This window comes from Sclerotinia sclerotiorum, genomic scaffold, assembly GCF_000146945.2.
Source record: "Sclerotinia sclerotiorum 1980 UF-70 scaffold_22 genomic scaffold, whole genome shotgun sequence".
Lineage (NCBI taxonomy): Eukaryota > Fungi > Ascomycota > Leotiomycetes > Helotiales > Sclerotiniaceae > Sclerotinia > Sclerotinia sclerotiorum.
In genome coordinates, this window is record NW_001820814.1 from 334,021 (window position 1) to 346,785 (window position 12,765).

General features: G+C 43.2%; 5 protein-coding genes across 5 annotated transcripts; all 5 read left to right on the forward strand.

The window, feature by feature from the left end:
- Window positions 1-114: 114 nt before the first annotated feature.
- On the forward strand, window positions 115-2,041 carry SS1G_12798 (hypothetical protein; the record flags this gene model as incomplete). The annotated part of the gene is made up of 3 exons (XM_001586171.1): window positions 115-416; window positions 720-1,833; window positions 1,904-2,041. 3 exons carry the CDS (start codon window positions 115-117, stop codon window positions 2,039-2,041), a joined length of 1,554 nt encoding a protein of 517 aa, XP_001586221.1.
- Window positions 2,042-2,658: 617 nt separating this feature from the next.
- Window positions 2,659-5,270, forward strand: SS1G_12799 (hypothetical protein; the record flags this gene model as incomplete). The annotated part of the gene is made up of 3 exons (XM_001586172.1): window positions 2,659-2,720; window positions 2,783-4,019; window positions 4,125-5,270. The coding sequence occupies 3 exons, from the start codon at window positions 2,659-2,661 to the stop codon at window positions 5,268-5,270; spliced, it is 2,445 nt and encodes an 814-aa protein (XP_001586222.1).
- A 2,090-nt stretch (window positions 5,271-7,360) lies between these two features.
- Window positions 7,361-8,085, forward strand: SS1G_12800 (predicted protein; the record flags this gene model as incomplete). The annotated part of the gene is made up of 2 exons (XM_001586173.1): window positions 7,361-7,411; window positions 7,723-8,085. The coding sequence occupies 2 exons, from the start codon at window positions 7,361-7,363 to the stop codon at window positions 8,083-8,085; spliced, it is 414 nt and encodes a 137-aa protein (XP_001586223.1).
- A 1,258-nt stretch (window positions 8,086-9,343) lies between these two features.
- Window positions 9,344-11,122, forward strand: SS1G_12801 (hypothetical protein; the record flags this gene model as incomplete). The annotated part of the gene is made up of 3 exons (XM_001586174.1): window positions 9,344-9,443; window positions 9,520-10,151; window positions 10,202-11,122. 3 exons carry the CDS (start codon window positions 9,344-9,346, stop codon window positions 11,120-11,122), a joined length of 1,653 nt encoding a protein of 550 aa, XP_001586224.1.
- A 311-nt stretch (window positions 11,123-11,433) lies between these two features.
- SS1G_12802 (hypothetical protein) lies at window positions 11,434-12,430 on the forward strand (the record flags this gene model as incomplete). The annotated part of the gene is made up of 2 exons (XM_001586175.1): window positions 11,434-11,606; window positions 11,659-12,430. 2 exons carry the CDS (start codon window positions 11,434-11,436, stop codon window positions 12,428-12,430), a joined length of 945 nt encoding a protein of 314 aa, XP_001586225.1.
- Between the last annotated feature and the right edge of the window lie 335 nt (window positions 12,431-12,765).

Below are 12,765 nucleotides of genomic sequence, written 5' to 3' on the forward strand. Positions count from 1 at the left end.
AGCCTCGCAGCATTATTTTGTGGTTCGAATGTTATGGTTAATTGACCTTCCTTACAACAAATCCATTTCTCTAAGCACACACACGCAGTCTGCCTCTTTAATCAATCAATCAAGATGGCAGATATCGCTCTCAATTCTAATAAACGGAAGCTAGATGCAGAAGATGAAGACTCCTCTTCCGATGATGATATGGGACCTCAACTTCCATCTGCGGAAGCTCCCAAAAAGAAGCGTCGCAAGCTTCCCTACGAAAAGCTCTATATTTCAGCTCTACCAACTTCCGCACGATATTCAAAATCTCTTATGCACAAAGAACAAATCTCGTTTGTCACAATGACTCCATTGACGGACTTTTTGATCACAAGCTCTGTTGATGGAGTTGTCAAATTCTGGAAGAAAGGAGCCGATGGCATCGAGTTCGTCAAGGAATTTAGGACTCATGTTGGAGAGATCAAGAGTGTTTCGATCAGTTCTGATGGACGGAGCTTTGCGACAGCTGGGGCTGACAAGACAATCAAGATCTTTGACGTGATGACTTTTGATCTATTGTCAATGCTGACTTTAGAATTCACGCCGAAATGCGTTTGCTGGGTACATGGACGTGGCGCATCTCTTCCTTTACTAGCTGTATCTGACGAGGTTAATCATACGATTCGGATATACGATGGGCGTGGGGAAAACCAGGAACCAATACATACAATTACAGGCTTACATAGAAGCGTTGTCTCGCTGATGGCTTTCAATGATACTTATAATTGTGTAATATCAGCGGACGAGAATGGTATGATCGAATACTGGCGTCCGGGAGGAAATTACGAAAAGCCTGATAATGTTTTTGAGTACAAATCTTCCACGAATCTCTTCGAATTCAAGAAGGCTAAATCGACACCCACTTCTCTAACAATCTCTCCAACCGGTGCTCAATTCGCAACTTTCTCATTTCCCGATCGAAAAGTCCGGGTATTTGATTTTTCAACAGGGAAATTATACCGTACATACGATGAATCCCTGCGGGTTATCGAAGAAATGCAACAGGCAGGAACGTCATTGAAGAAGTTGGAAGATCTGGAGTTCGGTCGCCGACTTGCTACTGAGCGCGAGATCGAAACGCCAACCCTACGAAACAAAGCAAATGTTATATTTGACGAGACGGGACACTTTATCATTTATGGATCAATGCTAGGCACAAAGGTTTTGAACACTTACACAAATCGGGTTGTAAAGGTGTATGGAGGAGATGAGAATTTTAGGCCGCTTAACATTGCTATGTACCAGGGCCAACCACAAAAGAAAGGCATTACAACCGTTGCAATGGCGGCATCCAACAACCCTCTTTTGCAAGAATCAGAAGTTCGAGATCCGATATTATTTGCGACCGGTGTTGGTAAAGTGCGGTTCTACATGTTCACAAACGACGAAGAAGTCTCCAAATCAGAACGAGATGTCCAAAATGAGAAACCCACCAATACAAATGGAAAGAAATTGACAGAGGCAAAGGTTGCCGAGACTGGAACGGCTGCTGTTATCCACACCACATACGGAGACATCCATATACGCTTGTTTCCAGATGCAGCTCCAAAAGCAGTTGAGAATTTCGTGACGCACTCGAAACAAGGCTACTACAACAATACTATCTTCCACCGTGTCATTCGAAAGTTTATGATTCAGTGCGGAGATCCATTAGGAGATGGTACTGGTGGTGAAAGTATCTGGGGGAAAGAGTTTGCCGATGAATTTAGTTCTCTCAGACATGACAAACCTTACACAGTTAGTATGGCAAATGCGGGGCCAAATACAAACGGTAGTCAGTTCTTCATTACGACCGAAAAGACTGTAAGTTTTTATACCTAGCTACGTGTGGTATTTCTGTAATTGATCGGGGTGCTAACTCTTTTTCCGATAGCCGTGGTTAGACAACAAACATACAATCTTTGGTAGGGCAATTCAGGGTCTCGATGTTGTCCACAAAATCGAAAATACGCGAGTCTATAAAGAAAAACCAGAGGAAGATATTAAGATTCTCAATATAGACATCATGTAAAAGAAAAGCTTAATGTATGGAATTTGGACCAGATCATTCAAGATTCCAAGACTTCAAGACTTTAAGCTACTTTGAGCTGCCTAATACATATTGCCGAAAAAGACTTTTTGAATACCCTGTTACATCCTTGATGTTAATCCGTCATTAGTCAAGGTCAAAATCTGTTATTGGTCAAGCGTTTGATCTTATCAGCCTTAGCGCATATCGAGCACTCTACCTATTTTATCCCCACTTTCCCACATTTCCACCTTCCATACACTCCCACGGACACCTTCCCATCTCTAAGGCTTGATTACGAATTTAATTTTCATTGCATTGAACTCCACTCACTCAATCCTTTCCGTCTCTTTGATTCTTGTTTTGATAATAGACTTGTACATCCAAATTCCAAAGCCATTGTCTTTTGTTAACGCATTCCTCCCGTTCGTCTATCGTTATGTCGATGCGAGCACAGATAAACCCAATAGCGCCATCTACTAAACTCAAAGCTTACTCTACTTATGGAAAAGACACTGGCGATTCAAGTATCGACCACCCTAATTCAAATATCGGCAACTTGAGCAAATGTCGGAAATCGATTTTGCCATTTGCTTGTGTACCATTCGTTCATTCCCATCATGCCACGTCCAAAGAAAGCTGGGGCACCGGAGCCTAAGAAGAGGAGTAGGAATGGCTGTTGGTACGCTAGCGGTAATGTTTATGTCATCGAACATTTTTACTGAATATATATATCCTTCACAGGCCCTGCAAAACTCGAAAGGTAAAATGCGACGAAACTCGCCCAACATGTGTAAATTGTTCGAAACAGAACGAAATTTGCGATTACAGCATACGATTGAATTGGGAGGGTAGAGGCAAGAAGAGGGTTCAAAATGACGACGACACTGGGCAGGGAGCCTTTTCTATCTCAAATCCAGTGACTCAAACTACTCAAAGTGCAAGTCCTCACCTTTCGGGGTCATTCACAGGCTTCCAATCTTTTCTCCCGGTGTCTGCTCCTCGAGATGAGCGTTTGAGCCGCGACGATAAGGCATATGGTGTTCAAATGGCAGATATGTCAATGATTGATCCCGCCTTGACCAGACCTGCTTATCCACCGATTTCAACTTTCCAAGATACGCTACCCAGGGATCATGGTCACCCAAATCAGCAGCAGCCCCCAAATCTTGAACGATATCAATCCAGTGCCCCGATCACTCCACTTTCAGCACAATCACCTGGTCTATCAATATCTAGCCAACTTCAAGTTGCGGATGAATCTGGAAGTTCAAATTCAAACAGAAGCGCACCTCTGAATATCGAAAGCCCAATGTCAACTCCGCCATATCTTGGAAGCGGGCGCGGGACACCGGCAGCAGAAAGCTCTACAATGGAAAGACCTGCTAAACGCACTCGATATGACAGCTCGCTCTATAACTCACGCATGCTTCCTCCTCTGGTGCCCAGTTTGGACCCCAACGATGAACCTCGAAATGCAACACCTGCTATGTCACAGGTAGAATCCGGGACACTACGTAGGGTGGACGTTAATAAGATCAAAACTATACCAAGTCGCAAATATTCACGCAGGCTCTCCGTAAGTTCACTTTTATCGGGACCACTTGATGGAGCACCGTCGGATCACCAGAGCCATGGATCAGGATGGGATTACCGAAGTCAGGATTGGACTCCATATATGCATGATGTATATCAGGACACCGATACATGGGGTATTGACCGGGGTCTGGTAGATTTGGATATTGGAAGGAATGATGATGTAAACGCCATTTCAGAATCATCTTCCACCCTAGTGGGTTTTCACCAGGAGTCTGATGTAGAATATGGAGGCGAATTGTCACCAATGGAGTTTGGATTCGGAATGGAAAGTAATGAGACGGCTCTTGAAGTTGGATACTATGACAAACCGGTTTCGATATGCATACCCCGTATACTTCAACCCCTTCCTGCGAAACTGCTTGAAAATCCAATGAACCTACTTGTGAGTTGTACAAATATTTGGTGTCACTCCTCGCTAATCTGAATGCAGTACTTTGTAAGACTTTTCTCGTGGCTGCGCTTGAGCTATCTAACCAATCTTTCCTAGCATCACTTTCTCGATCACACAGCAGGTTGTCTGATACCGCACAATTGTTCGTCTAATCCATTCCGTAGTATCTTACCACAAATGGCCGTTCGGGACGACGATCTTTTGCATCTTCTACTTGCATACTCTGCCACACATCGGGCCAGACTTCTGAGACAACCCGAACCTGCCACTCGAATAGCTTTGTGGGTCAAAGATATCTTCCCCAACCTTAGGCATGCGCTCGACGACCCAAACAAGATTACGTCGAATGTCAACCTTGCGACGGTGATCATGCTTGCATCTTTGGAAATAATTTCCCCAAAGGTCTTTGGCGTTGCCGTTCCATGGCAGAAGCACCTTGAATTTGCTCGTCAAATGCTCGTCGCGAGAGGTGGAGCCCACCGAATGCAAACGCTATCGCGCAAGGATAAGGTATCGTCTTTTCTATGGAGTTGGTTTGCCTACTTGGATGTCCTTGGCAGTATGAGTGGTGGTCAAAATCTTTCATCTGCTTGGATGCTGGATTATGAAACGGAAGATGAAGAATATGGTTATCAAATTGACTGTATCCTCGGTTTCACCAGTCGTTGCGTCCGCATTCTTGCTAAGGTCGCTAATCTTGCGCGCCAATGTGATGCTCTTCGCATTAATGCTGATTCAACAATTAATGTAGATTGGCAACCATCCAATGAAGTAGTCGTCCGTGCCCACAAACTTGAAGAAGATCTCATTGAGTCACGTCGTCACCCAGCGAAGCCATGCACTCATATGCAATCTAAGTCCGAAGCAGAGTATGGATGGGATAGTCTTGAGGTAGCAGCAACCAACGAAGCCTTTCATTCTGCTGGACTCGTCCATCTTCATCGCAGAATACTTGGAAAGCCTTCAATTCACGAAGATGTCCAACATGCTGTTGGTGAAATCCTTGGCTCTTTCAGCAAGATTAGGAAAGGAAGCAGTGCCGAAGCCTGCTTGTTATTTCCAATGTTTACGGCTGGATGTGATATTCGAGATGAGAAGCAAAGATCCGATATCCTTGAACGAATGAACAGGGTTGAGAGGTACGGAATGACACAAGCACACAAGGCGCGAACATTGATGGAAAAGGTTTGGGAACTTTCAAAACCATGGGAGACGTTGGTGGGCGGGGAATTCTTTGGCTGAGTACTCGAATGTTGGATGATTGAACTCGAAGTATTGAATTTTTACAATAATCCGCTTGATAAATGAGCATTTCCTACACATCCAACATTTATCATAGTCGTCCTTCGATGGTAAAAAAATGCATGCAGTTCTTACTTTCACGGCATAAACGAAGAGCATGTCGCCCTACGGTCAGCATTCGCCATTTTATCACGAAGTTTGCGAGTTTCAATTTGTCCTGGGCATGACATTAAAAGGCCCAAGTCATTATGAATATATGTACACATAGGGTGAGCGGCACAACAGGGCGTCCAGAGTCTGTCTGGACGCCTGACGGTGCGCTCGAGTTAAGCTTGATGAGAAAGTATCTGTTTAAAGATACTGCCCTCGATGGGAATGCTATATTCAGAGCTTTCTCTATCCGGTTTAACTTGGGCGCACTGTAACCTCGGTTGTAGGATCTTTTCTGAAGGAGAAAAGCGTGATAGTAAGGGACTAAGCTAGCTAAATGAGTCGACTTTGCTCCGGAGCCAGCGTTGGGGACTCGGCCCCAGAAGATTTACATTAGGAAAACATGGTAGGCGACTTAATTGAGGTAACTTTCAGGGGTTTGGGTTACTTATGCTTATCGTGGGTATCTTTCAAATACAACTGTGCGACGGCAGATGTGCCGGTGGGTGGGATGGTCACGCCTGCCAGGGATAGTCAAATATCCTAAAAACTCACGCCGCTCATATTTTCCATTGTTTGGTACTTATATTGAATGACAAACATGAAAGGATTCACTGGTTCTTTGTGGTAGAGTAAGGAGTTACTAAGGCCACAGCCTATGAATGCACCGATTGATGCCCGCGAGCGTCATCATACGAGTGCCATGGCGGGGAAGTTATAAACCCACCATTGCCTTTCATCAAGAACAAATACGACGCTAGTAAAAAGGTTGACAAAAATGTTGTAAAATTAGGCAATCGGGTATTGTCTATTTGGGTGAGGACCATCGAGACAGCTGTAGAGGGCAACCTCAGCATCGCGTCGGATGGAGGTCACTAGATCACATGTATCACATAGACTGATATTGCTGAAATCCTTAGAGACTGGCTTGGCGGTCAAATGATGTTCTTGACTATAGTCACGATCAGGGTTGGATGTGACTATGTATCACCGCTTCACACTCGAAGATTTTCGAGCTTTGCACCGGGTGCATCGATGTTGGAAGGGGGGATAGGTATCCCAACTGTTTATAACTTTTATTGTTATACATCAGTTGAGATCGATGAATGGAGAGGTGTTTCCAAATTGCCTTGGTGGTGCGAGCTCACACAATTTGTTCACCTCTTCTAGAAATTTTGGGCGACGGATTCTGTGTAGTTATGTAAAATTTCCTAGCTGGTTGAAGAAGTGCTAGTCTTTTTTCTAGATAATTTTGAAATCTACAATCCGGCTTAGACCTTGAAACTTTACTGTTTTGCTTTGCTTTACTTTGCTTTGTGTGTGTGTGTGATGTGATTGATGATTTTATAAAATGTTCGGTTCCTTCAATTACACTGCTCTTTTATAATTTACCGCGAATGGATCAACAGGCGCATGAATTACTAGTGTTGATGGAACCAAAGCTTGATGAAAGGCTTGCTAGCTCACAAGTGAACTCGTCTATTTAAATAACAGAAATGAAAGATTTTTTGTCGAGATGGGAAAGGTGGTCAGAAGAACTATCAGATTTCACGTTGTGTAGTGTCCTATGCTTATTGTATATCTTCTTGTATACTTTATATGTCCCGCTATTTGCTCATGGATATGTATTTGTTGTGATTTGAATCGTTGGAAATCTTTGGGTGCTTGGTTAGGGTTAGGTTAGTGCGTGAGTGTTGTTCGGAATTAGGGAGGTATTGTTTAAGTTTAAGGGGTACTGATGTACTGATGTATTGAGGGAGATATTGTGGTTAGATTGAGAGGAGGGTTGTAGTGTGAGGGATTTTTTAGCTTAGATAGTTTTGTGGGGTTGGGTTGGATGGTTTGGGGTTGATTTTGGGCGGGATTTTTTTTCTTGTTTTCGGGGAGGGAGAGGGGTGGAGACGGGTGGTTTTTATGGGTAGCTTGGGGGGAGGTGAAAAATGGGGATGGGGATGGGGATGGGGGTGGGGATACTTTTGGTGTATGTGATAGTGGGTTTAAAATAGGGAATTCGAAAAAGTGAGATCAACTTGAATACGGTAGTGAGTAGAATGCTAGAATCTAGAGATGAAAAACTTCTTTGTAACTGGGTTGCGTCCGTCCATTCTTCCAGATTCTAGGGGGTTGGTATCAAGGCTCTAGTGGATGATACTCTTCTAGAACTTTCATTGATTGTCATTGTTTAAGCACGCAGGTGTACTTTTACTTAATAGTTCATGTTCAATGGCTGTATCCAGCTCTTTGCTTGAGTATTTTATTCAATAGGTACTGCACACTACTACTTATGTTGACTTGTCTTTAGATCGTTTCCCTAACTAAAATATTCGATGCTCCTGCCATTTCCCGGACTTTCCAGATTCTCAAACGTCAACAGGATGACCAAAATTCATTGAAACTGGAGCTGGCGAAGATTGACTTGGAGAAAGCTAAGGTTGAGATGGAGATGGGCAGGGAAAATTTCAAGGTGCAGATGGAGATGGAAAATCTGAGTATTGAGAGAGAAACAAATAAGATGAAAATGGATATGGAGACGGTGACGAATAAGGCGCATTTAGATATGCAGCAGGAGAGGCTTGAAAATGACATCGATTTGGAATCTAAGAAATTTCAGGCGCAACCGAAGCTTAAGACGGAGATACAGGAGCTTAAGAACGAAGTTGAATGACTCAAAGATCAGTTCAAGGAGAAGGTGTAGAGGTTAAAATGAAGACTAAGGCCATGGTACGGCACTACTCCTGTTCATCAGATGACACCCGCTGATGCAAATCCCTCTAGAAAAATCTCAGAACGTCAACATGATATTTATTTACCACCCTATCTCCTCCACAACTTTGAGGCTTTTGGTTTCGGCATATTTCCCCTCCAATTACAACCCCAGGTCAGGAGCGACTAGCTTGATTTTGACGGGAGCAAAGGGAGTCAGTGGATATCATTAGGCAAGGTGTATCAGGGGTTGATGATTTGAGCTCTTTAGGGTCTCTTTTTATTTTCGAGTATTTAAATAATATTAAAAATCATCTGTTCTCATTGTCGACTTTCAGAGTTTGATATTTTTTAAGGTTAAGGGGTGAAAGAATATATGCTGCGCCAAAACTAATAATATGCTTTTCTTTTCTTTTCTTCGAGATAGAACTAATTGGTAACTGGAAAATCTCACATTTCGCTCACTTGTACGATTTTTTACTTTGATTTGGTTATCTATTTATCGATTAAAATATTAGATGTATATCTAGGTGTTCTACACACATTAGCTAGAAGGTGAAAAGACTTGATGTGGGGCCCTAGACTGTTAACCTTAAATCTTGAAAAAGCTACTCTACCGAGCCTAATACAAGCCTAATATCAAACACTTTGTGTTATTTTGTCTAAATCTCTAGAACTAGTACGATAAATTTGGAGATTACTATGAAATGGATAAATAATGTCATGATATGGAAACTCACACTGGAAAATATTCAATGAGATTGATGGATGTGAGATTATCAATACTCAAGGACCTAGTTGATGATTTAATTCAATTAGACGAAATGTCGGTAGTTGAATTAGACTTATTATCTTTCTTCAGTCATCTCGGGGGTTGTTGAGTCCGACATTTCCGAATGCCAAGATCTGGGGTAAAGTTACCTCGGTGTTTTTGTGTGCTCGGCTTAAATTTTGAGTATTAATCCAATTCCCCATCTCCACACAGACATCATAATGCTTAAGCCTTCCTGCTATTGTACATCTCCAGCCAACCATATTCCTCGATGGGTAATGTATTTAGATAGGGAGAATTCCCCTTACTTTCCTTCACCGTACTTTGTCCTACGTACTATTTTCCTTCGATAAGCTTAAATACCTCCATAATAACCGTATTCCACATCTTCTTCGTTCCACACAGTTCGTGACGCGCCGGCCTATTGGTAACATACACCAAAGAAAACATGCCTACAGAATCAACATACCCACAAATAGAAATCCCACAGGTGGATATTTGGGAGTTTCTTTTCGAACGGAAAGATAGAGAATTTCCAGATGATAAAGGTACCAATACATTTAACGATGCTCCGATATAAAAGAATCGACGGTTTAGCTCAATTACTGACCATTGTCTTCCCAGCAATTTACACGGATGCTGAGACTTCACGGTCATATACCTACAAGCAAGTGCGAGATACTGCGATCACATTTGGAACGGGATTGAAAGCTGTCTGGGAATGGAAGAAAGGCGATGTTCTTGCCCTTTACACACCCAATTCTATCGACACTCCCGCTGTTATTTGGGGAACGCATTGGGCCGGTGGAATAGTCTCTCCTGCGAATCCTGGATACACTGTTGAAGAATTGACCTTTCAGTTGAAAGACTCCGGTGCCAAGGGAATTGTTACTCAGATACCTTTCATAGAGGTGGCGCAAGCAGCGGCTAAAAATGCTGGCATACCTGAATATAGGATAATTTTGATTGGCGATGGAAGGGATGAGACACACAAGTTCAAGCACTTTACTAATGTGCGCAACTTGGCGGGTACGTCGAGATACAGGAGGACGAAGAATAAGCCAGAAGATTTAGCATTTTTGGTTTATAGCAGTGGAACTACTGGACACCCTAAAGGAGTCATGCTTTCGCATAAGAACATCGTTGCGAATACTGAAATGGCGAATTCAACTGAGGGGCACAACTTGCATTGGACCGGCGGTAAGGATGGCAAAGGTGACAAGCTTATGGCCGTTCTTCCCTTTTATCACATCTATGTAGGTCGCTTTATCACTCCAGGTTTGTGGATTTTACTGACCGTCTCCAGGGCTTGACATGCATTATTCATTTCTCCTTCCACGGAGGTCTCGAGTGCCTCGTAATGGAGAAATTTGATTTGGAAAAGTTTTGTCAAACAATACAGAAATATGGGGCGACATTTGCTTATGTGGTCCCTCCTATTGTCCTCATGCTTGGAAAGAGTCCCATAGTTTCGAAGTACGATCTATCGACTGTTAGGATGATGAACTCAGGCGCGGCGCCATTGACACGTGAACTTGTCAATGCTGTATATGCCCGTCTCAAGATACCTGTCAAGCAAGGTTATGGCCTTAGCGAAACAAGTCCTACCACCCACAGTCAACCCTGGGAGGATTGGAATAAATATCCAGGTTCCGTCGGACGCTTGCTACCAAATCTGGTCGCGAAATATATGAACGCCGAAGAGAAGGAAGTCCCGGCAGGGGAGACTGGTGAACTTTGGGTCAAGGGGCCCAATGTTTTCCAGGGTTATCTCAATAATCCTGAAGGCACCAAAAACGCTTTGACAGATGATGGATATTTCAAAACTGGTGATGTCGGACATCAGGATAAAGAAGGCAATTTTTACATCACTGATCGAATCAAGGAATTGATTAAATACAAGGGCTTCCAAGTACCACCAGCAGAGCTAGAAGGTCTTCTAGTTTCTCATGAAGATATTGACGATGTTGCAGTAATTGGCATTTACAATGAAGAGCAAGCAACTGAAGTCCCACGAGCTTATGTGGTTCCGAAGAAAGGAGTTGTAGGAGATAAAGAAGAGGAAAAGAAGATCATGGCATGGTTGCAAGCGAAAGTTGCCAGTCATAAGAGGTTGAGGGGAGGAGTTAAGTTTGTAGATGTTATTCCGAAGAGTGCAAGTGGAAAGATCTTGAGGAGGGTTTTGAAAGATCAGGCGAAGAAGGATGATGAGAAAGCGAAGTTGTAGATTTGGGGAGGGAACGTATATACACGTAGATTTTACGAACGTCTTCTGGATATAAATTATGGATAGATTTTCTTAAGATATTTAGTTCTTTTCTTGTTACTTGAGTACTTTACTTATATTTCTCTTTTCCATGTTTGTTTTGATTGCATCACAATGGAAAGTTGAGATATCCCGAAGTCCCGAAAGCGGAAGTATCGGCCGCGCGGCCGCTAGTTTACTCCATAATATAACTTCATCGACCTCAATTAATGTTCTGTCAGGCTTGCCGCTAAAATTGACTGTTATACTAAAATTGTTATTCGACAACAAACATGGCAATCATTCGTTCTCCGGCAATACGTCGCACAATTTGTGGTGCTGCCCCTTATTTGCGATCCTCACAAAAGAGATGGGCGCAGGTTCATGATGTTCGATTCTTGGCCACCCAGCAATCGGATAGAATTCTGGAAAAGTATAGGGAGAAGCTTGATCAAAAAGCAAAGGAGTAAGTAGTCGAAAATGAGTAATTAATGTGCTTAGCTTATGGAAATTTATAGACAAGGTCTACGAGATGTGAATGAACTAAAGGAGGCCTACAAAGCTAAGATCGAGGAACTGAAAAAGAAAGCCACCGTGACAATTCCCGTGAATGCCCCTCCAGCACCACCACCATCTCCGACTACTTCATCACCGTTTCCTGCAGCTCCGCCTCCACCTCCACCTCCATCTTCACCTCAAACTCCCGCCAAGAAGGCATCCTCCTCAAACCCTGGGCTGAAGACTCTATCCTCGTACCTGGATCTGGAGATAGTACGCACTTTACCACAGAAAGAAATCGAGGCACTTTGGCGACTGCGACACGTCGAAGATGCACAATCATTGTGCGCAGCGATACCTTTACACACATACAAGACCATTGAAGCCACAGCAAAGAAGTTTCCTACCTTCGTCTTACCGCTTGCAAAGGAGGGTCAGGGTGCAGAGATTCATTTCTTGCAATGGACTTTCCCGGCGGAAAATACAGTCGTTGTTCTCTTCACGCATCTTGCAGAATACAAATTGAGGGGAGAATACAGTCAACCACATACTACAATTACTCATCATTTGGAACTGGAAAAGGATAAGGAGTTGGTTTTATTACATGGACAGGTTGTTGAAGGGAGAGGGGTTAGCGTCGACGACGCAAAATGGTTGATCATGTGTTTGCAGAAGTTTTATGGTCCAGTAGGGGAACAGAGTGATAGACGTAGGTTGTTGGAGATGTTTGGAAAAGGTGATCCAGCTTTCAAAGTTGAGGATTTGGTCGAGGAGGCCGAAAAGATCATATAGATTATGGCCTAAGCATTATGACGATCTAGGCGTGATCTGAGGTTGTGGTTTGGGACAAATGTAAGCATGTACAAATCTTCTCTTCGATAACCATCGTGGCAGGTGTACGAAATTTAGATGTCCTGGGTACCATGGTTTGCCTCCAGGATATGCAAGCGTCATACAAGGAGAATGATCACAGACCTGAAATCGTTTTCCACTTTCGTTTTTAATGGACGACGAAGGCTGTCACTGTTCACCGCCAGATCGACAATGAAGTCCTCAATACTACTACAACAAGGTTACAATGCCATACAGGGATTCCGGTATGCCTTACTACATTGGATCTCTGCATC